The following is a 23,966-nucleotide window of genomic DNA, read 5'->3' as shown; positions in this document are numbered from 1 at the left end:
AGCATTTTTAGCTAACATCACAGACTGAAACAATATTAATTTCATTAACTTTAATCATACTTTGACATAGGAATGGGGTCTGTTCTTGTCATGGTACTAGAAACACAAAAGACTTGGAGAAAGTAAACCTGCAGATCTTTCTGTAACTACTGCTGATATATTAAAGACTTCATACTACCATAGAACTCTCCATACCTTCTACTAATATATCAGGAACTTCATCCTACCTTAAAACTCTCCAGATTACTACTGATATATCAAGAACCTCATGCTACCATAAAACTCTCCATAACTACTACTAATATATCAGGAACATCATGCTACCAGAGAACTCTCCATAACTACTACCGATTCTACTGACCTGGACCAGCTCATTCTTACCACCACTAGAGGTAGCAACATCCTTGATCTGGTCATTACTAACATGGATATCTGTTGCTCTACACCAATAGTCAACTCCTCCCTGTTTAGATCCAACCACAAACTAATCACATTGGAAATACACATGATCCCTCCTACTCCCCCCATCCCCATGCAAAGGTAACCACCATGCAAACCTTCTCCAAAGCTAACATTGGGATCCTAAAAACAGAGGTGGCTATCTTCATGGCACCTATGCAAATGGAGAATAGTTGCTTGACCACAGAATCATACACCAATGCACTGTATGAACACGTACACAAATGCATGGATCTCGCCATTCCCAATAGAACCAAGACATTCTCCAAAAAATTGAAGCCAATCTGGTGGTCCCCTACCATAAACAAACTCTACAACAGAAGGAGGAAACTGATGAGGAATAAGGTGTAGTCCAAAGACTGGAAAAACTCCCTTATCAGCCTCAACAAAAAGTTGAGCTCCCTCATCAAATCCTCTAAAGCTAGCTATGAAAACAGAATTGCAGCAGACAGCAAAGACAACCAGAAGTCCTTCTATAGTTATGTAAAAATCTCCATGGCAATACCCAGATTTTCTCTGAGCTACTGCACAATGGTACCTCCTTTACCAAGCCAACAGATATTGCCAATATACTGACCTACAGATTCAGTGCCAACTTTACACCTCTCCCCCCCAAAGGACCAGTTACAATATCAGTAGATTGCCAGATACACAGTATTACTGCTCCATAGGTTAAAACAGCACTGTCCAAGGCCAAGAATACAGCTTCTATGGGACCTGACAATATCCCTGGCTGTGTTCTACATGAACTACAGAGTGAACTGGCACCTCATCTGTATGCCCTGTTCAATCACAGCCTCACCTCAGGCTTTGTCCCTATGAATGGCTGACTGCTACAGTCATCCCTCTCCACAAAGGAGGGGTGACTACAGACCATGAGAACTATTGCCCCATTAGCCTGACGAGTCTGATATGCAAAGCTATGGACCTAATAAACAAAGATATAGGGAATCTCCAAACTCTTGATCGCACAGAGTTTGGTTTTGTGAAGGGTAGATCATGTCTGCTCAACTTGGTCAACTTCTTTGAGTCAGTCACCAGAGCTGTGGATGAAGGCAAGGTGGTTCATACAGCCAACCTTGATCTGGCCAAGGCCTTTGATACTATTCCCTACTTAGAAATCAAGGAAAAACTCACTAAGCTAGGCATCAACCCCTATATCACTAGGTGGCTTGCAAACTGGCTCATGGGTAGAACCCACAGTGTAAAAGTTAGACTGCTGGCCAGTCATGAGTGGAGTCCCACAGGGTTCAGTCCTGGGTCCTCTCTTGTTTGGTATCTACTTCTCTGAAGTGCAGGCAAACACGAAGGGACTCTGGCTGACAAAGTCTGTACATGATTGCAAGTTGGGAGCTATTATTAACTCCCCAAGTGATGTCGACATCCTACAGAAGGGCCTCACTGAGACCAACGACTGGTGTCAAAACCATGGCCTTAAGCGCAATGCCAAAAAATGTGTTGTCATCCCCTTTGGGTAAAAAACAGTTCCCATGAATTACCACATCAATGGTAGTCCGCTGAACACAGAAAGTGTTATACAGGTTGACAGCAACCTGTCTTTTGACTAACACACTGCCACTGTGGTCAGAAAGTCCTTCTATGTGGCACATCTCATTACTAAGGGTTTTGCATCCAGGAGGAAAGAGGTCATTGTTTCACTCTACTCTTCCCTCGTTAGGCCAATCATTGAGTACAATGCCCCATTTGGCATGTACCTCAATAAACACCTGCAACAACTGGAGAGGCTGCAAAAGTACCTCACAAAGAGGATCCTAGGCCTTAAACATTTATCCTATATGGACAGATTTAAAAAACTCCGACTATTCTATGTCTCATATCGCCTACTTAGAGGCGATCTTTACTTGACTTACAAAGCTATGTCTGACCATGCTCTGTTAGAAATGCTTCATCTAAAGAAATCCCAATCCCTCTGACCCACATGCTCCAGAGACCTCACCCTCATTACCACAATCAAGAAAACATGCTGGAGGGACAGGTTCATAACCCAGAGACTGCCCATGCTATGGAATAGACCTCCCATACATGTAAAGCAGAGCACCTCACTGGCCCTCTTCAAGTGAAATCTTGATGAGCGGATGGGAAATAGAAAACTCACCCTGGGATCACTCCAGTGGCTTTACTCGACAGAGGCACTGGGAACTAAGGTCGGGTGGAACAATGCCAGGGTAATCCTATGGGCTAGGCTTGTAAAGGATCCAGGGCCATTAGATTAGTACACACCTATGAACCTATGAATCTATATGTCAGGAACCTCATACTACCTTAGAACTCTCCATACCTGCTACTGCTATATCAGGCACATCATACTACCTCAGAACTCTCAATAGCTACTACTGATATGTCAGGAACCTCATACTACCTTAGAACTCTCCATACCTGCTACTGATATATCAGGAACCTCATACTACTGTATTACTCTCCACAGCTACCACTGCTGATGTATTATGAACCTCTTATTGCCATAGCACTCTCCATCACTACCACTTATGATGCATCATGAGAGTCTTATTGCCATGGCACTTTCCATAACTATTATTCCTGCTATCACTGATGATTTATCATGAACCTTTTATTGCTGCAACAGTCACCAAGATTTCAACTGCTGATGCATCAGGGATTTGATATTACCATTCAACTCTCCATAACTACCACTCCATAGCTACCCACTACAGATGTATTAAAAGCTTTATACTGCCATAGACCTCTCTATAACTACTGCTACTAGTTCATTAGAAGCCTCACATACAACAGCACTCATCATGACTACTACTGCTGATGTACCAGGAGCCCTATACCAAGGAAGCACTCACCAAAACTTTCTCTGTCAATGTATGTGGAAGCTGATATTGCTATAGTGTTCTCTGTAGCTGCTACTATCAGTGTATTAGGGGCCTTGCACTGTTATAACACTGTCTATAATTACCTCCACCAATGTATCGATAATCTCATAGTGCCATAGCTCCTAGGGTCCACTTCTGAATCAGAAAAGTTCACTGTTAAAGTTTTTTGGTCCTCAAGCTGACTTCTTGAAATAATCCTCATCTGAGTAGATGGTTCAGATGTTAAAGCCAAATGCACAGACGCTTAGTGAAATGAGGGTACTAATAGTGATGAGGCCCAACAAAATGTCTGGCCTCTATTGTGCTGTGCAGGTCAAAGAATCCTGTAGTAGATTCTATAACTGTCTAATCTGCTCTCACCCACCCAGCAAAAATATTGAGTGGTGAATATACTGATGAAGTCAGTGTTTTCATACTGTTTTTTAGTTCATGCATTAAACTACATGCTGCCCATGTTAAGAGTCTGGAGTGTGCTGGATGATGAATCTTTGTGTATTCTTGAAGGGTTGCCAGACTTGCAATTCAAAGTCAAACTGCAGCCCCAGATGTCAACCCTCAGTTCCATAGCTAACCAAACTATGTGCTTGGCTGACAGTGTTAACGAAGGTTCAGCCAGGGTGGCAGGCATGAGTTTGATAGCAAATAACCACACATGGTGTTACCTGAGTAAACGTATTGAAAACTCAAAGGCTGACTTCATGAATACCCATTTTGATGGAATCCTACATTTTGGACCATCTGCAAAAGCCACACTGGAGAAACAGTATAGGAAGGATACGATGCTTCCAGTAATTGTGGTGGAATTTCAGCCTCCTTAGCACCTGTTTTTTTGACTGGTCTTAGCCTGGGTCATCTTTGGCTTCAGTGATCCCAACAGAATACCTGTTGTGGTTTTTGTAAGGGCCAGATGGGATGCAACAGCTTACAGTGTCACTGTTCTCCCAGAGGAGATGTTTTTTAGCAAAATGATCTGGGGGTACCATGATCTGTCCTTGGCAAAACAGCAGTGGACTGCCTAGGCCTTGCCCAGATGTTAAACTGTGGAGGCAGATGGGCACCATCTGTCTTTCCAACTCTTGGTGAGAGGACATCATATGCAACAGGTGGATCAGGGACAAAATATCTAGCAGTAATTTAATTCTAATCTTGACCATTCTTAATTGCTATCTTTCCATCTTCCACATATTACACTATGCAAAAAAATATCACCCAAGTTAGAGGTCCAGAGACTGCTTCATAAAAGAACCAACCTACAAGTCTTGTCAGACCAGAAAAGGCTAATCTTCATTCAAGTTTCTTCTTTGTACCAAAATATAAATAAATAAAAGACCTTCGGTCAAGTCTTGGCTTGAGCTGGCTGCAGTTTATGTTTTACTCTTTGCCTGACATTTTCCAGATAGATGTCAGCCATTTTCAGTTCCAGATAGTGTCATTTGTTCAAAAAAACCCCCAGAGTGCTCACCAAATGTGTGCCAGTAGTGGCAGCAGGTTTCAGGCTGCAGGGTTTCATGTTTTTCCCTAGCTGTCCGACTGCCTCCCAGCTGCCTCAACTATGGATTGTCCCATTGTTGTCTAAGGGTCACTTCTCAGTCTTATGAATAATGGTAAACATCACAAAGTTCCAACTGATTCTCACATATTCAGTCAACTTTATAGGTTTCACTCTGTGCACTCAGGCTTTGGGTTTTCTTCGGTTAGACAAGACCAAGATCATTAGATCGATAGCTGTTCAGGTAATCCGGAGTAACTGGATTACTGTCTTCTAGCACTGGGACTGATAGCATCCATAATCATAGCTGATCCTGTACACCCTTAAGGTTCAATGTGATCAGCTTGTAGATCCACTAAATGCTCTAATCAAAGTATCCAAGACATGAAACAAACACTATACATGGTAAACATTTCAGTCCAACCTATCTCTCTTGGCAGACTGTTCAAATATTAGTTCCCCTGGTGACTGCAACCCTAGATGTCTATGTTCTCAGTTGGGGGGGGGCATTATCTATTATGGTCTGTTCTTATTTTAGTGGGGGCCCTACTATGATCTTTTTTTCTTCTTCCCTGCCCATATTCAATTGCATTGCAGCAAATTGTTTTTCCCTTTTTTCTCCCTTAGGAGAATGTCCCAGAAATGCACTCATCCAGAAGTGTTCCTGGGACCCCTTTGTTTTTCACTTGTTTTACCTCAATTCCAAATTCGTAGAAAAGGCCAACATTTTTAAAGGTCAAAGCTATCCTAGCAGACTATTTTTGTCCTCAACAACTGCTTTTCCTGCTGCTTTGGTCACACCTCCTGAATAGACCTCTTTATTCCAAGTTGTGGGCAGACTTGTCAAACACCAAGTCTCCCTCGTGACTGTGAACATACAAGACTTTGTTCTTATTTGAGCAGGTGGACATTATCTAGTGCAGATGATGCAGTCAACATTGTTGACTGACAAGATCAATTTGTATATTGGAATTCTGAAAATGAGAGTTGCCTTCTATTTGCCTTGTATGTTCTGGACAAACCAATTTTTTAGTAGACTGGCTGATTGACTGTCTTCTGTTGTCCCATAGGTTTTCTCCCAGTTAGTCAGGGATTGCATTCTGTTCTGCTCTTTTTCAGGGCAAGCCTTACTGGACCCATTTTCCATTTGCAGCAAATTATTTTTCCTTATTCCTCCATTAGGAGGATATCCTTGAGCTGCACTCATCCAGAAATACTCCTGTGACCCTTTGTTTTTCACTTGTTTCACCTCACTGTCAAATTCCCAGAAAAGGCCAAATCCTGCAAGACCAAAGCTATCTTAGCAGATCATTTTTGGCCTTAACAGCTGATTTTCCTGTTGCTTTGGCTTCACAGAGCTTCCTGTTTCACCTATCCTGCAGTTCACACCTCTAGCTTCACTCCTTCTGGTTAACCACTTAGTTTCTTAGGTTTCTATGATGGATAGGGACAGTTCAAACCCTGAGTGGTTGGTATAGATCATTATCTATACCAAGAGATCTGGCACAAGGGAAATCTATCAAACTGAATTGACTTGTTTTTTCCCTTACTACATACTGCTAGGGTCTAGAATCCTTTAGAGCTCCAGTTACTGATGATCTAGTATTTTCTCTGTGTTTTATTCAGAGCTTAGCTTCATTTTTACCAACCTCTGGGAATCTGGCACCTAGCACTGATGAATAAGGCTCTTAAAAGTTAATGAACTCTTTACTATAGTCCACTGTAAGGATAAATCCTTTTCTATAATATATATAAATATTGCTAGTCATGATTTATCATTATTATCCTATAAAACCTATTGTTGTTAATACAATTGTGCTTACTATTTTATATTGCTTGCATAGTGACACTGCTGCTGTGTATGGATTGGATTTAACATTAGCCTTGCCAGTCTGTTGATATACAGTGGATATAAAAAGTGTACACACCCTGTTAAAATGCCAGGTTTTTGTGATATAAAAAAATGAGACCACAATAAATAATTTCAAAACTTTTCCCACCTTTAATGTGACCTATAACCTGTACAATTAAATTGGAAAACAAATCTGTTAGGAGAAAAATATGCAAAATAAAAAAATGTTCAATAAGCTGGTTGTAGAAGTGTGCACACCTTTAAACTAATACTTGAAGCACATTTTGATTTAATTACAGCATTCAGTCTTCTTGGGGAGGAGTCTATCAGCATGGCACATCTTGACTTGGCAATATTTGCCCACTCTTCCTTGCAAAAGCTCTCCAAATCTGTCAGATTGTGAAGACATCTCTTGTGCACAGCCCTCTTCAGGTCACCCCACAGATATTCTATTGGATTTAGGTCTGGGCTATGGCTGGGCCATTCCAAAACTTTGATTTTTTTCTGGTGAAGCCATTCTTTTGTTGATTTGGATGTATGCTTGGGGTCATTGTCATGCTGAAAGGTGAAATTCCTCTTCATCTTCAGCTTTCTAACAGACACCTGAAGGTTTTGGGCCAAAAGTGACTGGTATTTGGAACTGTTCATAATTCCCTCCACCTTGACTAAAGCCTCAGTTCCAGCTGAAGAAAAGCAAACCCAAACCATGATACTGCCACCACCATGCTTCACTGTGGGGATGGTGTTCTTCTGGTGATGCAAAGTGTTCTTTTTGTGCCAAACGTAACTTTTGGAATTGCGGCCAAAAAGCTCAACCTTGGTCTCATCAGACCATAACACATTTTCCCACATGCTTTTGGGAGACTTGGTGTATTGTTTTGCAAATTTTAGCTAGGACTGGATGTCTTGCATCCCTACCCCATAGGCCAGACATATGCAGAATACAAGAGATTGTTGTCACGTAGTATGCAACCAGTACTTGCCAGAAATTCCTGCAGCTTCTTCAGTGTTGCTATAGTTCTCTTGGCAGCCTCCCTGACCAGTTTTCATCTTGTCTTTTCATCAGTTTTGGAGGGACGCCAAGTTCTTTGCAACGTCACTGTTGTCCCATATTTTCTCCACTTTTTGATGACTGTCTTCAATGTGTTCCATGGTATATCCAATGCTGTGTAAAATTTTTTGAACCCTTCTCCTGACTGATACCTTTCAACAATGTGATCCCTTTGATGCTTTGTAAGCTCTCTGCGAACCATGGCTTTTGCTATAGCAGGCAACTGACTAAATGTCAGGAAAATCCTACTAGGACAGCTGAACTTTATTTGGGGTTAATCAGAGTCTCTTTAATTGATGGCATGTGTGTACTCAAGAAGACCGAATGCTGTAATTAAAGCAAAAGGTGCTTCAACAAAGTATTAGTTTAAGGGTGTGCACTTATGCAACCAGCTTATTGTACATTTTTTTATTTTTTATATTTTTCCCCTAACAGATTTGTTTGATTTTCAATTGAATTGTACAGGTTATAGGTTGCATTAAAGGTGGGAAAAGTTTTGAAATGATTTATTGTGGTCTCATTTTTATATCACAAAAACCTGGCATTTTAACAGGGGTGTGTACACTTTTTATATTCACTGTATAATGTGATATGGGACAACATGCAACAGCGACACTGAGAAACAGAGTGCATGAACCATTCTCAATTTAAAAGATTTTTTCTGGCAGAAAACAAGTGCCTTTTTATACAATCTTTGCTGGTGTCTGATTGCAACTCACAAAAGGAATGTAGACTGATTGGAACCACTTTATAGATTCAGGAGCTGAAGTAAATTTAATGTAAAAGACCTCCTATATAACCTGGCCAGAGCATCAAGATTCAAAGAAATTCAAAATCCTACCTGATGGCTTACAGGTTATAGGCTACATGGGAGGGGAACAAACAGCCTTGGGGAAAGTAAGGTTAAAGCTAAAGTTTTGTAAAATGGAAGTGAGCCATCCAGGCATGTCCTCAGTAAGCCATGAGATGATTTTTAATTGGCAATGATCTCCATAAAAGGTTTTTGTCTGTAATTGTCTATATCCATGAGGTCTTGTGGTTACAGGTGAATAAGCCCATTCCTGTTTTCCAAGATTTAAAAGTTCATAAGGAAGCAGAATCCTGTCATTTAGAAAAAAGATGATACTATGATTAAAGTGACTTCTGTACAGTATGTTGTGCCAGATTTATCAGTACTTGGAAACTTTGAGGACTTGACACCACAGAGACTGATGGCACATACTCCACTAGCTGTCTCCCAGTTAGTCAGTAGCATGGATTGTCTTCTATTCTTTTCTTTTCAGGGGTAAGTCTTACTATACCTTTTTTTCCATTCTTGCCTGTCTTCAGTTGCAGCAATTTCTTTTCCCTTATTCCTCATTTAGGGGGATGTCCTAGAGCGGCACTCATCCAGAGTTGCTCTTAGGACCCCTTTGTGTTTTACTTCACTCCCAAATTCTTAGGAAAGGCCAAGTCTTGCAAAAACAAACCTATCCTAGCAACCAATTTTGTCTTCAACAACTGTTTTTTCTCCTGTTTTGATCTCACCTCCTAGACAGACCTTTCTATTTCAAGTTGCTCAAGATGTATGTGTCAAAGCAGGAATTAGTAATATCTGAGATATACATCAGTGGTCTGACATTCTTTATTAAAGAAATAAACCCTGTTATTAAATAACATCATCCAAACACTGACACAGCAGCATCACATATTGAATACCTTACCTCCTATGAGAAAAATGCAAAGAAAAGTTCACTGGACATGAATCACTTCCTTGCAGAATATGGTCAGAGGGAAATGAAATATGCATCTTAATTGAAGCAGAATGTTTATAGTTATCTAGCTCTGTTTTATGCTTGGGTTGTAATATAAGAGCTGCATTATGAGTGAGCAGTTCTATAAAATGCTAAAGAGAAAAAGGCCTGATCTGAGATTTAGTTAAAAAAGTCAGAGTTGTTAAGAGTTGTTCCAAATCATGATGAAAGCTTGTGCTTTAATCCTCCAGATAGGGCTAAATACAACACTGTATAAAATCATCCCTGTAGACAGATCTGGATATCGTTGTGCACTTGGATGTGTATGTGGAACTTATCAATGACATTTTGTGGTGCAAGGCAGATTCAGTACCTCTGAATGACTACATAAGCTCTGAAGTCAAGACAGATGATGCTTCAGGTATGTCAAATCGTGTCTAAAACTACTACAGCATTTCCAGCCAATGTCAAAGGATTTTCTTTAAGGGCTAATATTAAGAAAAGAAAATGCCTAACCAAACTGCACTGTTTAATCTTAGTAAACATTTGAAAGACACAGGGTTAAAATTATACACCACATCAAAATTTAATGCATGCCTTGGTGTGTAACCCAGTAGCAAACCCCACTGTTGTGGAAGCTCATTTTGAGTGAGGTACAAACCTCTCAACCTCTTAGCGTAAGAAATCTGGACAAATATCGAGATAATGGGAGGACAAAGGCTCAAAAATGGAGACAAATTTGAAATACTTTGCCTGTAAACTTAAAAATCTCCTAAAATAACAGACTTTGCATTACTATGCATTTTCTAAAGGATATGAAGTCTGAAATGCAAATGTCTCTCACTCAGGACTGGTCCCGGAACAACTCCTTTTTGGCATTTACTTCTCTGATGTCAAGGCCAAAGTCACTGGCCACCAGCTGACTAAATTTGCAGATAATTGCAAATTAGGAGCTGTCATTGAATCCCACATTGGCAAAAGTATTCCCCAGGAAGGGCTGACACAGACATACAACTGGTGTCAAAGCCATGGACTAAAACTAAATGACAAGATATATGCACAGATGAATAAAGATTTTTATTAAAAAGCAGGATATATTTACAGTAACATCAGCACTGTTCTATATCAAAAGCATAATTTGGTCAGCATGTTATAGGTTATAATAATACAATTCTAAATGAGGTTGAGTAAAAGCTTCCCGAGTTTAAAAATATTCTGTTTTCTACTGAATGGCCAGAGATTCAAGGACTATATTTCTGGCAAAATTGATGTACTATGGACACAGCATCAGCCCACTGCCCTTTTGGGAAACTGAAAACTTAGACATGGTAATGTGTCTAGCAGCAGAATTGTGATCTGTACCAAACATCTGGAAATAACATATGCCAAAATCAAAAACAGCCAAAATAGCCCAAGGACTGGTAGATCTTTAAATGCTTGACTCTAAACAGCCTGAAAAGCTTAGGCAACCACCTTAACAGGACTCAGCTTCAGACCTTAGATACTTCCATTAAGATGAAAACGCATGAAAAAACCTTCCTAAGGCATATGTTAATGTGTCAACAGAAACTGTGGCTTGGGGTAGCATGGCCTGAAGGTAAACCCTGCCCTCGTGTCATGTAATGACTCAGGCACAAAACTAACCAGTGTAATAAAATTGCAGCTGTATATGTAGTGGTAAAACTGCAGTACTGTTCAGTTTGCAAAATACTGTAATACTGACAGAGCAGATTCTGATTATGCTAGGCATGCTCAACTGTAAAGGAAAACGAGTAATGCACCTAAACTAGTTCTAGCTACATAACAATTGTAAGATCGTGGCTGAACATTATACTGGAAAATAAGTCAAAGAACACTCAAAAGTGCATGGAGCAGACAAAGCTGGAAATGATCTAGCTGACTCTTTGCCTAAAGAGGGGGCCTTAAAATGTAAAACATGGTACTTTATTCCAGTCAAAGCAAGTGGAGATGTAGCTACTTTTTAGCAAAAAAGACAAGAACAGAATAATGTTTTGCACTTTTACTGTGAAAAGATTAATTTTTGACTGGGTATAAATGCAGGATGGTGATGAAACTGTAAGGGAGTTTTATTGTTTCGTCCAGGATCTCAGTTCAAATAAGCTTACTAAAAGTAACCTACAGAACAAGCATGAGTCTGAGGCCATGTATAACCAGGACAAAATTCTGATATAAGACAGTATCCTGGTCAAGACCAGTGACATATCACACAGATTCCATTGGGTAGTACCTTGGGGTCACAGAAAGATTATATACAGCATGCACATGATGAGCCAACATATGCCCTATGTGGTACAGAAGACGTTAGGTGACACTAAAGGAAGTAGCTTACTGGTGGCATGTATAGTGATGTTGCCAGGGATATGCATGTATGTATAACATCCTGCAAATTCAAGGTAGTTTTCCTAGAAATAGGGCATCCACTCAGACAAGAAGAATCAAAATGTACTGGTCTGATCTCCAAACTGATTGGCTTGTTATAGTCACTAGGTCTTATAGAGGTAATTAATATTTGTTAACTATCATCTGTAAGTTTACAAAATGGATTGAGTGCTTGCCTACCCCTAATAGCACTACAGAAGTAACTGTCATAATTCTAATCAACCATGTATTTAATAATTGGGCATACCCATGATGTTACAATCCGACAGGAGACCACATTTCACTAGTGAAGTACTAGGAAATGTAAGGAAATTCTTGGAGTGCAAAGAAAACAGCATGCATCATATCATTCAGAGTCCTCAGATCAGGTAGAAAGAGCAATCCAAACAACAGACCACGACCTAAAAAAGTACGTCAGCTTCGCATGAAAGAACTTGAACATAAGGCTACCTCTTTTACTACTGGCCATCCAGGCCACTCCAAATAAATATACATGTATCTCACTCTTTAAAATGATGACTAGAATGAGAGTGGTGCTGCCTTTAGATTTTCTGCTTACTACAGGGGGTGCCAGTCTTGGACATGCCACTGCTGTGCATTATCATGTGACACATCTAAGAGAGCACTTAAAGGAAACATTTCCACTTACCCAAAGTAGTTTAATAGTTTGCAGATCTATCAAGCTTATTATGACAGAAAGTGTAGCACCAGGAAATACCAAATATTGATAATGTGCTGTATTTTAACTACTGCAAAGAAAAGGCAAAAAAAAAAACAAAAACAAAAAAAATGTTAATACCAAGTTGGTATGAACCATTGTTACTAATGAGTAAGATTGCACCAGTAATCTATCAAACTGAAATAAAGAGAAAAAGCACTGGTAAAGTTTTACTTAAATTGATTAATTATTAATTAGTTGTGGTCTTTCTAGAATCAGAGAAGAGTTGCACCTGCCCTAGAAGGTGAACATCTAAGCCTAGAAAATGAAAAATGAGACTATGAACGACTGCTTAAGGATAGTGCAATGCAAGACTGCTGTGTGCCTCAAAGAAAAAAATAATAACTTTCATTTTCCTTCCTCTTCTGGAATTGAATGTTGATATGCTTCACTGGGCACCTACATCCAATATTGAGGATTACAGGAATGAGCCTTTTTTAATAGAAATACTAATATTGGGAGTCATTAAGGGTGGGAGGTTTGGTATAATGGTTAAAGTCCTTGACTTGTAGCAAAAGGTACAGGGTTTGAATGTTACTTCTCTTGGGTTATTGGCTAGCCTTAAGATGTCCCTTGAGGACTGTTAGCCTATGACCATCAGGAAGTAAAAAAGGAGAAGTCCTCTCTGAACTAAGCAGTGACACCAGGAGGTTCAAAGAGATAATGTGGTCTGTATAGATTGTTCTAATAACTTAATTTATTATATGGGAAACTGTAAATTTACTCCAGAAGTTTCGGTTATATCCCACTTGTTCAGGGACAGCCAATGCTGAACTTAAATTTGCAACCGGTGCTGATCTTAGATTTACATTGCAGATATAGACTATATATCTTATTCTATAAGGGAACAAAGGAATGGCATGACTAGACTTGTAAAGGCCCTAGGGTAAATAGTCTAGTGACCTCCTATGATCATGTGATCTTATTATTATTATTATTATTATCAGTGGCATCCAAAATGTCTAACCTACTCAAACATGTAGCATGATGAACCCGAGCAATAAATTTACTGTTACCAAGGCTAGAACCTTGTCTTCCTCTTTTGGAATTACTGTTGCCCAAAAATAATGCTTCAGATTTCTGAAATGATATCCCTTCCTTTATGTCTACATCTAATCCTCATAATCATCACTGTACTACGTTAACAAAATGCAAAATGGCTACCAGAACCTGCAAAAGTTACATTCTGGATGAATATCCTCAGCTTTATACATCTAGACAACCATTACTGTCTATCTAAACATCTTATTTCATTCAAGAGATTGTCTACCTTCTCTTGTTTAACATTGCAGCACTTCAACTAGCCCATCCTCCTTTAAAAATCCCTTCACTAAAAGGCCATTTACAAAAAAATTGCACCAGCCAACTGGAACAACATCCCTGAATATATTTACAAATCAATAACCTAAGTGATTTCAAAAAGAATCTCAAAACCAACTTGCAGTAAATAAATAAATGTCTCTATTTCAAAGATAATGGCCAATAGCAATCACTCTACAAACACTGCCTGCCTATCACTAGCCTTTGATGCCATCTCCCATGCCAATAAAATTTCATTCACATATCATTTTCATTAGCAGACAATGACTTAAACATTAGAAGGAATATACACTATTAACAGGCTTCCCTCTGTTTGTGAAATTGTGTTACATTGCTGTTATTGTGACAACGATATACCATACCTTTGTGATGTATTTGCAAATGTGTTTCTTATGTGTTTGCATATGTCTGCGTTCATACTTATTTGTTCTTATAGTTTGGAATATGTTATACGTTTTTATGCATGTGATGTCCAATTTATAATACTAATTTGGCATGTGTCATGGTTGAAAATTGTCACTGGAATAGTTTACATACCCAGATAACAAATGTAAAATAAATAAAATTAATAAATAGTAGATAAATATCATGCAGAGGTAAATGCTTATTCACATGTTTGAAAAGTGTGGGTGATAACAGATAAATAATAAGAGAAAAGTTAGCGAGAATCTGTAGAAATATAGTGCGACTAGTTTGGAGAAAGAATGGGAAAAGGAAGCATAAAGATGTTTTAGTATGAAGGAATATATGCAGAGCAAATACAAGTAATGTTTTTTTTTCCTTAGGGCAGTGTTTAGAACTGAGAAAAAAATAATGAAGCTAACAATACAGATTATTAAGAACATGGCAAGAACATGCTTAAAGGACATGAAGCTAGTAGAGAAAGATTTTAGAGTTGTTTGACAGGAAGGAAAGAAGATAGGTAGTATTTGATGACGATTTTATGACAATGTCAGACGTTAAAGGTATTTAATAGATATATATTTTAAGGATTAAAGAAAAAACATAGGTGTAGTTTAAATAGAATAAACCAAGTTATCTGTCCTGCAGAAAGCTGGTGTAAGTTGATAGAAAATGTAGGCAGATCAATTTTGGATAAGTAAGAGATGGTGTGAGGTATAACAGGATTTTTGTCCTAACTCATTGGAATCTGAAAAGAAAAGGGAGTAAGGTGTATATATGAAAACTGCTGAGGAGATTTAAGCTCCATTTTTAAGTAAGAGATGGGATATGTTTTTTGAAACAGGAAGAAGGTAAATAATTACCATGGGTGGACATGCTGCTATATAGACTGTAATGGATATTGTGGAAATTCATATGTAGTAATGTATTTTAAATGAAACATTTAATAACGCAATTGTTGAGTTCACTTTGTATAAAAAGAGGTGTACAGATAGTTTAAGAAAAAGAGAGAGGGAAACTTGGAACTACTGTAATTTAAGAGGGCAACATAATTAGTTAAACCAAAGTAGAAGATCAGCCACGGATACGTTACAGCTGGCAGTGAGAAGCTTAGCAAGTAGCTTATAGGTATTAAAGGGATATTTGGAATTTAGAACCTGGTGATATTTACTGTGAGTGTTTATGATGTTGCTGTAGGGAGTGTAGTAGTAAATCTTTTTACAGATCTTTTAAAGCTAAGAAAATAAGTGAGACATGGGACAAGGATGCTAATCCAGTGATGCAATGTACTGAGCCACAGACAAGTGAATTAAGAATCTGAATGTACCAGGTTTTCATTTGTTATGACTATAAGACTCTGTCTAGAGTATATGTTGCATTTGGTACCAACACAAGATGCTCCTCTAGAATCCAAAGAAAATGTTTGTGTATTGCTGGTCACTTGTTTCTAGTTGCTGATATTATTATGCAAACACAAACATTAATGTGGAGATGCTATCACTTTTTTAGAGTAGACAGAATGCATTCTTTCAGTGGTAAGTCCAGAAGGGGAGGTGTCTGCATTTACATCAGTAACAACTGGTGTACTAATTGTGTGACAGTATCCTTGCACTGCTCAGATAATGTAGAATTATTGTCACTGAAATGCAGACCCTTTTATCTACCCAGGGAACTTAACAGCATCTGCATCATAGCTGTCCACAGTCCTCCTAGTGCTAATCCAAATGAGGCAATGACTGCATTATACCAGGCTATAAATGAACTGCAAAACCGGAATCCAGACTGCGTTCATATAATGGCATGTGACTTTAATCAGGCCAACTTGAAAATGGTTCTGCTCCACTATTTCCAATATGTGGACTTTGCAACAAGGGGGGAGAACACACTAGACAAGATATACAGCAATGTTAAGCTGGCATTAAAGGCAGTGCCTCACCCACACCTGGGAAACTCTGACCACCTCTCCATATTGTTACTACCAGTATATAAACCATTGCTAACTAGAGAGAGACCAACAGTGAAACAAGTAAGCGTATGGCCAGAGGGTACAGTCTCAGCACTCCAGGTCTGTTTTGAGAGCACAGACTGGAGCATATTCAAGGAGGCAACTACTGAAAACCAGTGCATCAACCTAGAGGAGTACACCAAGGCGGTGATGGGCTACATCTCAAAATGTGTGATTGATGTGACAGTCACCAAAACCATCATCACATGAGCCAGGTTGACGAGAGAGGTGTACGAGCTACTGAAAGCAAGGAACAAAGCCTTCAGGCCTTGAGATAGGGAAGCCTTCAGAACAGCCAGAGTGAATTTGAATAAAGGAGTGAAGAAAGCAAAATGCACCTATGGCAGAAAAATTCCAGAGCTACTTCTCTGATCAAAAAGACCCCGGGCACCTATGGCAGAGTATCCAGTCCATAACTGACTACAACCCCCTATCTTTGCAATGTGAGTACAACAAGGAATTGCTAAATAAGCTGAATGTCTACTTCAGCAGATTCAAAGAATGGAACAGAACAACAGCGAAGAAAATGCCCATATGCCATAACGAGAAGATGTTCATCCACAACCCAGAATATGTCCAGAGGACACTGCACAGAGTTAACCTGAGAAAAGCATCTGGGCCTGACAACATCCTAGGGCAAATGCTCAGGGACTTTGCAGTCCAACTAACAAATGTCCTTACAGATATCTTCAATAACTCTCTATGTCAGCAAATTGTTCTGAAATACTTCAAGGACAAGACAATCATTCCATTACCAAAGAAGTCTCCACTATCTTGTTTAAATGACTACCGCCTTGTAGCCCTCACCTCCACAGTGATGAAGTGCTTTGAAAGGCTTGTCAATGGTACCATAACATCTGGGTTTCCTGCTGATCTTGACCCTCTACAGTTTGCTTACCGAGCAAACTGCTCTATGGCAGATGCCATCTCTCTAGCACTCTATCTATCCATGTAACACCTTGAGAATAAAAACACCTACACGAGGGTGCTATTCATTGACTTCAGCTCTGCTTTTAACACTATCATCCCTCTTCATCTGGTAATGAAGCTACTCCAACTAGGCATGAACACTCCACTTTGTAACTGGATTCTTCACTTTCTCACAGACAGACCTCAGAAAGTGTGTACAGGAAATAATTCCTCAGATAGCATCACTCTTAACACTCAAGTTCCACAAGGATGTGTACTAATTCCCTTGCTTTTCACTCTGTTAACACACGATTGTACAGCCAGGTACAATACAAATCACATCATCAAGTTTGCTGATAACACAATGGTGGTGGGTCTCATCAATAACGATGATGAAACAGCATATAGAGATGAGGTGGAACAACTGATTACCCGGTGTGGAAATAACAACTTAGCACTAAATGTAAACAAGACAAAAGAGATAATTGTGAACTACATGAAAAATCACAAGGAACATTCTCCCCTCACCATCAATGGGGAAACAGTAGAAAGAGTGAGAAGCACAAAGTTGCTGGTTGCACACACTGATGAGGACTGGTCAGGGAGCACAAATACAAATGGCATAGTCAAGAAAGTGCACCAGAGATTGCACTTTTAGAGAAGGCTGAGGGGAGAAAATCTTCCAGTGGCAGTTCTCACTACCTTCTACACAGGCACTATAGAAAGCATCCTGACGAACAACCTCATAGTATGGTGTGGAAGCTGGTCTACCTCTATGCACAAATCCCTCCAGAGAGTAGTGAAGACAGCTGAGAGGATCATCAAGACCACCTTACCATGTATCCAGGACTTGTACTTACCCATATGTCTCGACAGGGCCAGAGGAATAATTAAAGACTGCACTTACCCTGCTTACAGACTGTTCTGGCATCTATCATCCAGAAAGTATTTCTGAAACAAACATTGCAGAACTACAAGATTCAGGAACAGCTTCTTCCCTAATGTCATCAGGCTGCTGAACTCTTGTAACAACTACACTCCGTGATGGCCATCTGGGTCAGTAGAAACTATAGTAGCCTGTCTCATATTGTGCTAGTCTCATCGAATAGTGCAATATTCACCATGACTGTAAATTATAGGCCATCTAGCAATGCAGTAAAATATCTTTTCTTTCAGTGCAATGCATGAAACAAATTCATAAATTAACTATAAGGTCCATAGGGCAATACTCTAATGTTCACAGTGCAATACTTAAATGTTTCTTTCTGTGCAAGGATCAATGTAATATTTTAACCAAGCACCTGTGCAATACTAAGTCTTATGCAAGTAAGTGTTCACTGTGAAAAGTGTTAAAATGTGTTTTTAATTATGTGCAGTATTAGTCTGTTTGCCTGCATGTCTGCAATGTAATAGCTAGGTGTTATATGTGTAAATGTCAGTGAAAATAGTCTATATGTTGTCTGCACATTGAGTTCAGAGACTCAGAATTTTGTTCAGTTTTTGCAGTTGTGTGATTTCTGAATGACAATAAAGTTTATTTTGACTTTGACTAACATCGTGTTATGTTTAGCTGTGTTGTCTACATCTGTTGGCATGTTCTTTACTTTTTGTAAAGTATAATTTTGGATGTAGGTCAGTAATTTAAAGATATTTCTGTCAACTAAGTCAGTAACAGTAATTCACTGAAACACATTTGTGCACCACAGATTTAGATGAATGATTTGGTATTTGGTTAATTGTCTTCTATCTATTAGTAAGAAGCAACCTCATCCTTTAAGTTATTTCCAACCAGTGGAACAAACTAAGCTGCAAAAAGTATTTTTAAATACATAGGCATCACTCTTCACAGATACACTAACCTTGCCAGCATATTTCTCTGCACATTCTAACCTTCACTCAGCATTAGCATATGATAAAATATATAAAAGGTCTTTATATGGCTAGAAAAATACCTCTTATCCCATCAAGCACTCTACCCATTACATTCTCTTACTTCCAACAAGCAGCTCTGAAGCCGCCGTGGTGTAGCGGTAGCATTGTCGCCACACAGCAAGAGGTTCTCCCATTCGTTTCTCGGCTGGAGCACCTTCTGTGTGGAGTCTGCATGTCCTCCCTGCAGCCGAGTAGTGTTCGAAAGACATGAGTGAATGGGTGTGCCTTCGTTGAAGGTTGGGCGTTGAGCTGGCACCTCAGCACCGTAAAAATCTACTGCCAATCATTAGCGGACTGGAGTTCTGCTGTGGCGACCCCTAACCAGGAAAAGCCGAAAGAAAAACAAAATAAACTTCCAACAAACAACGCTGATGACATTGCATCCTGGGGGCAGACATTTAACAAAAGTGCACTGACCATCTTCAATAAATAAGATCACCAGACTTGGTGAAGAAAAGAAAATAATAATTAGCTTAAGTCACTTCATTTTTAGTAACATTTCATTATCCACATGGCTTTCCATCACAATGATGTCACTAAGGTATGCTACTTCCTAACAAGACTGCCTCTCATATCTTTTAAGGAAGAAAAATACCTAATAATGATGTCATAGTTATCACTTAAGGAAGAATAATATCACAAAAATTCCATCCTGTCATTAAAATTAGTATCCCATTACTCTTTAGTGGTACTGTTAATGTCACCAAAGGCCTTACAATACAACCACCACAGATTATATTTACTTTCATAACATACTTGCTGTCATGTTGTATTACTTAGTTAGGTGTCTAGAAATGGTCATATGCAATAGAACTTTCATATATTCACATTTTGTAGCTTGTCTAACTCCCACTGACAAGAACAACATATCAAAAACATGTAAGAGTCTTTATATTACCAGCTGAGAATGGTAGAAAAGCATCAGGTTTCATAAACTCTCCTTCATCACTTAGGAAATTCTTGGGATTGAATTCATGAGGAAATTTCCACTGGGATTCATCAAAGAGCACTGAGCTTAAGTTAGCCATCACCCTGATGCCCTGTAAATCAGCAGAGGAAAAAAAATCAGCAGCTGTTACCAGAAAATATAACTTATTTAAGTGATATTTCTGCAGAGAAATGCTTATAACATTAGAAACATGGAAACAGAGAGGTTACTTATGACTTAAATTTGCTCAGATGGATTCCATTTATGATCAGTCTATTCCATTATAGAAGTAATTATTTGATCTTTAGCTCATCCAGAATACAAGGCTTTCATATGCACACTATTAATATAATACAACAAATGTAAAGTAATTTTCAGAAGAGTGTGAAAATAATGCAGACAATTGTTAAAGAAGTGCCACTATAAATGGTAAACAGATAAGACCACTGAAAAGCCTTAAGACAAAAGAGCTAAGAACAGACGACAAGATTCTGTTGACATACTCTGTCTAATATGCACTTGTCCTGCTGATACTGTCAGCACACATTTGACCTAATCAATTGCAGTACCCTCCTGTATTATCATCTCTTACTTTGGGTGCTTACAATAGCTACATTCTTTTACTATCACCCCAAAGTTCTACTTGGTCACTCTAAGTACCTTTCTGTACTGTCATCCGAAATTTCTCCTGATCCCCCAACTACCATCTATACTTTCTCCCAAAACTCTATCTACTGCAGCTATTTTCTTGTACTGTCATCACAGCCACTCTATAAACACCCTGGTAACTTTCTTATTCTGTCACTCCAAACATTACCTGATCACCCTAGCAACCTTCCTGTGCTGTCACATCAAACTTTACTTGCATACAATAACAACTTTCCTGGACTGTCAGCGTAAAACTTAACCTCATTATCCCAAGGGGTATCTTATACTGTCAATCTGAATTCTACCTGAACACTCTAGATAACTTAGTTATCGTCCTGTACTTTAAACATAAAATCTTGACTGCACCTATATAAAACCCTGTGTTGCAACTACCTTTTCAAAGCATTGCTTCTTCCAAAGTGCAGTTGAGACCTACCTCAATATCACCTGAATTTCAGGCATGTTTCAGAAAGATAATCTTAATTCAGACATAGTCTACAGCTAGTATATTGTGCTACCTAATCATACGTGATTGGGGTAAAAATAGACAAAACCTACTTGTTTCCCTGTCAGTTGAAAAGAATTCAGTAATTAAAAGAATCGTATGGCGAAAGCATCGCTACAATACTAAAGATATTTCGCCAAACCACAGATGGTCTGACAGCCAAAAGTTTTGACAGAAATGTGTGTAGTAACCTAATAATAGCCAATAACTTCTGCTGGATCTAATCTTACAAATTCCTAATGAAGCTAGATGAGAATACCAAACCAATCCCCAACCTAGAACTGAAGCAATACCTTCCCTAAGTAATATAAACCTAACATCTATAATATATACTGCAAAACATCTTTGGTTGCAAAAATTATCAGTGATATGCAATGGCAGACTGTGTACCTTGGTTCTTGAGCTGTTTTCAAACCATGGGCTCCCCTACACTTTAGTGTTTATTATCATTGCTATTATTGGTAGTAGTAGTAGTAGTATTTGTGAAGATATGTGAAGGCTGCCAGGCTAGCTAGATAGAATTTTGTAGATAATTCTGTCATTTGTAAATTTTAATATAAGCCACAGGCTTGTTCTCTTAAATAAGAAAATTGTGTTGGATGTTGAACTGCAAAAATGTAACAACAGTGCACTCTGCTGTAAGAAAGCTGATAAGTCAAGCATTTTATGACTGTTTTGATTTCAGGGCTCGGAGCCATGGTTGTTTCCGAACCAGCAGATTTTTTTCTTTTGTTTTGCGACTAGAGTCAGTTGCTAGATTTTACATATATAATGTCTTTAGTTGCTGTAGTTTCCTAACCAAGTGCAAGCTTACTAAGAAATGTTATTGTAGAGTTTCTGATAACCTGGGAAACCAAAGAATTGTTAAGAATGCTGTAATATAAAATGAATCAGTAGGTTATATTATCAATTTAAAGGATTTTCTCAGAGACAGCAAGAGAGCATTTTGCATTTGTCTTGACAACATCCAACTCACCAGCACTCTGCCTGTGCTCTGTATGTAAGTAGGATCTTAGAATTTAGTGTCTCTCTTAGAAATAGCTAGGAAATAGGAAGATTAGACTAGTTGTTTTCTGTACTGATTTCAGAACTTTTCTACTGTATTATTTTAAGCATTTTCCTATGATCTCTGAACTTTTGACTAACACTGTGTAGTAGGAAGTATTGTCTTGTGTTCTTATTATGTATTATTAAATATTTTTAAACCTTTCAACTGTGGCTGTTTTATGTAGAGATAATTTAAGCTCTAAAGTACATTGCATGTATATAGTGATACTGTCCAAGCCACACCAAATAAGCCTTGCTGTTCATCACACTTACCGTTTGGATAATAATATTGCACAGTAATAATTAGACACTCTTTGATAAGCACCTTATTAGTAGCTGATATTAGTGGTTGGTGGCAGGTGGTACTACCGTATAGTCTGGGCAGAAGGGGTGTAGCTGGAGAACATGTGCCAGCCTTCCCCAGGAGTGTCTGTGTGTATGTATGTATATAACTCATATCTCAAAGTGTGTGTGTGTGTGTGTGTGTCAGCTACTTGGGCAGGGACATGAAGCACTGGATGGACAGAGAGGGTGCTGGATATTTTAGCTTGACCACTAGGCTAAGATCTGGACCCTATAGCTGTGCCAGTGTGGAGTCTTATTGGGTATCAGGAGAGAAAGGTAGAAACCAACCCAAGACTGACTGTGATCTCTGTGTGCTCTTAAGGGAAATTGCACTTTGCTGTGTGTGTATTTATTATCCTTCCCAATGTGGACGCCCCTCACTGGTGTTAGTGGTGAGGATTGAGGCTGTTTGAATGTTGGGCCAGTGCACGGGCATCACAGTATTTAGGATCATGCATAAATGCATATGGTCTTTTGAATTCAGCTTCCTGATTATTTTAACTATATGGTTATTTGTTTTAAATTATATTTGTTTATAAAGCAAAATTTGGAGAATGTTTTATATTTATAGTGTCCAATGTTTTTTTCAGCAATAAGTAAAACAGAGGCTAATAACCAAGAAAAAATTACCAGTTCTGAACATTTCAATCACAAAAAAAATCATTAAGACTGCAGTCAATATATTCCACCAATGGCCATAGTCATTAATTATAGAAGCTTTGACTGTGTATACCTCAGGTGTCTGATTGTGATAATAATGGCCACAGCAAAAAAGTCCAGATTGGCCCGAAAGCATACTAGTCCTGTAAAGCCAGGCTAATGACTGTTTATCATGACAGAAGGGCCATCACTTATAGTCACATTGTTGAATTTATACACCTTAGACTTCTGTCTGACTGTGGTAAAAATAATAATAATAATGGCCACAGTAAAGTATTTCAAGTTTGCTTCACACAAACACAGAGTAGCCACAGTTAAATTAATCTAACTTACTTCACATAAATGCACACTAGCCCCACATAGCCAAACTAAATGCTTTTAAAATGAACAGATGGCAAGTAGAAAATTTACTCTCATCCACAAATAGAATCCTACCCACACCCAGCAGTTATAGCAACTTTATAAACCATGCTTACTTCAGATATCTGATTGTGACAAAAAAAATAATGATCACAGCAATGCATTTCAAATTTATTACACACACCACACACACACACACACACACACACACACACACACACACACACACACACACACACACACACACACACACACACACACACACACACACACACACACACACACAGTAAATTATTCCAGCTTATGCCACACAAATCAACACTAATCCTGCAATGTTATATT

General features: G+C 38.7%; 1 protein-coding gene across 1 annotated transcript in view; it reads right to left on the bottom strand.

The window, feature by feature from the left end:
* LOC122796835 (cytochrome P450 2F2-like) overlaps nt 1–23,966 on the bottom strand; it is a 749,069-nt gene that overhangs the window by 45,661 nt on the left and 679,442 nt on the right. The window contains exon 9 of the mRNA XM_044065579.1: nt 20,030–20,171. Coding sequence (XP_043921514.1) covers nt 20,030–20,171 — 142 coding nt within the window. The remainder of the gene's footprint in view (nt 1–20,029; nt 20,172–23,966) is intronic.

The sequence above is a fragment of the Protopterus annectens genome, chromosome 3.part0 (genome assembly GCF_019279795.1).
Source record: "Protopterus annectens isolate FY-2018-M chromosome 3.part0, PAN1.0, whole genome shotgun sequence".
Classification (NCBI taxonomy): domain Eukaryota; kingdom Metazoa; phylum Chordata; order Ceratodontiformes; family Protopteridae; genus Protopterus; species Protopterus annectens.
This window is presented reverse-complemented; position numbering and strand designations above follow the sequence as displayed.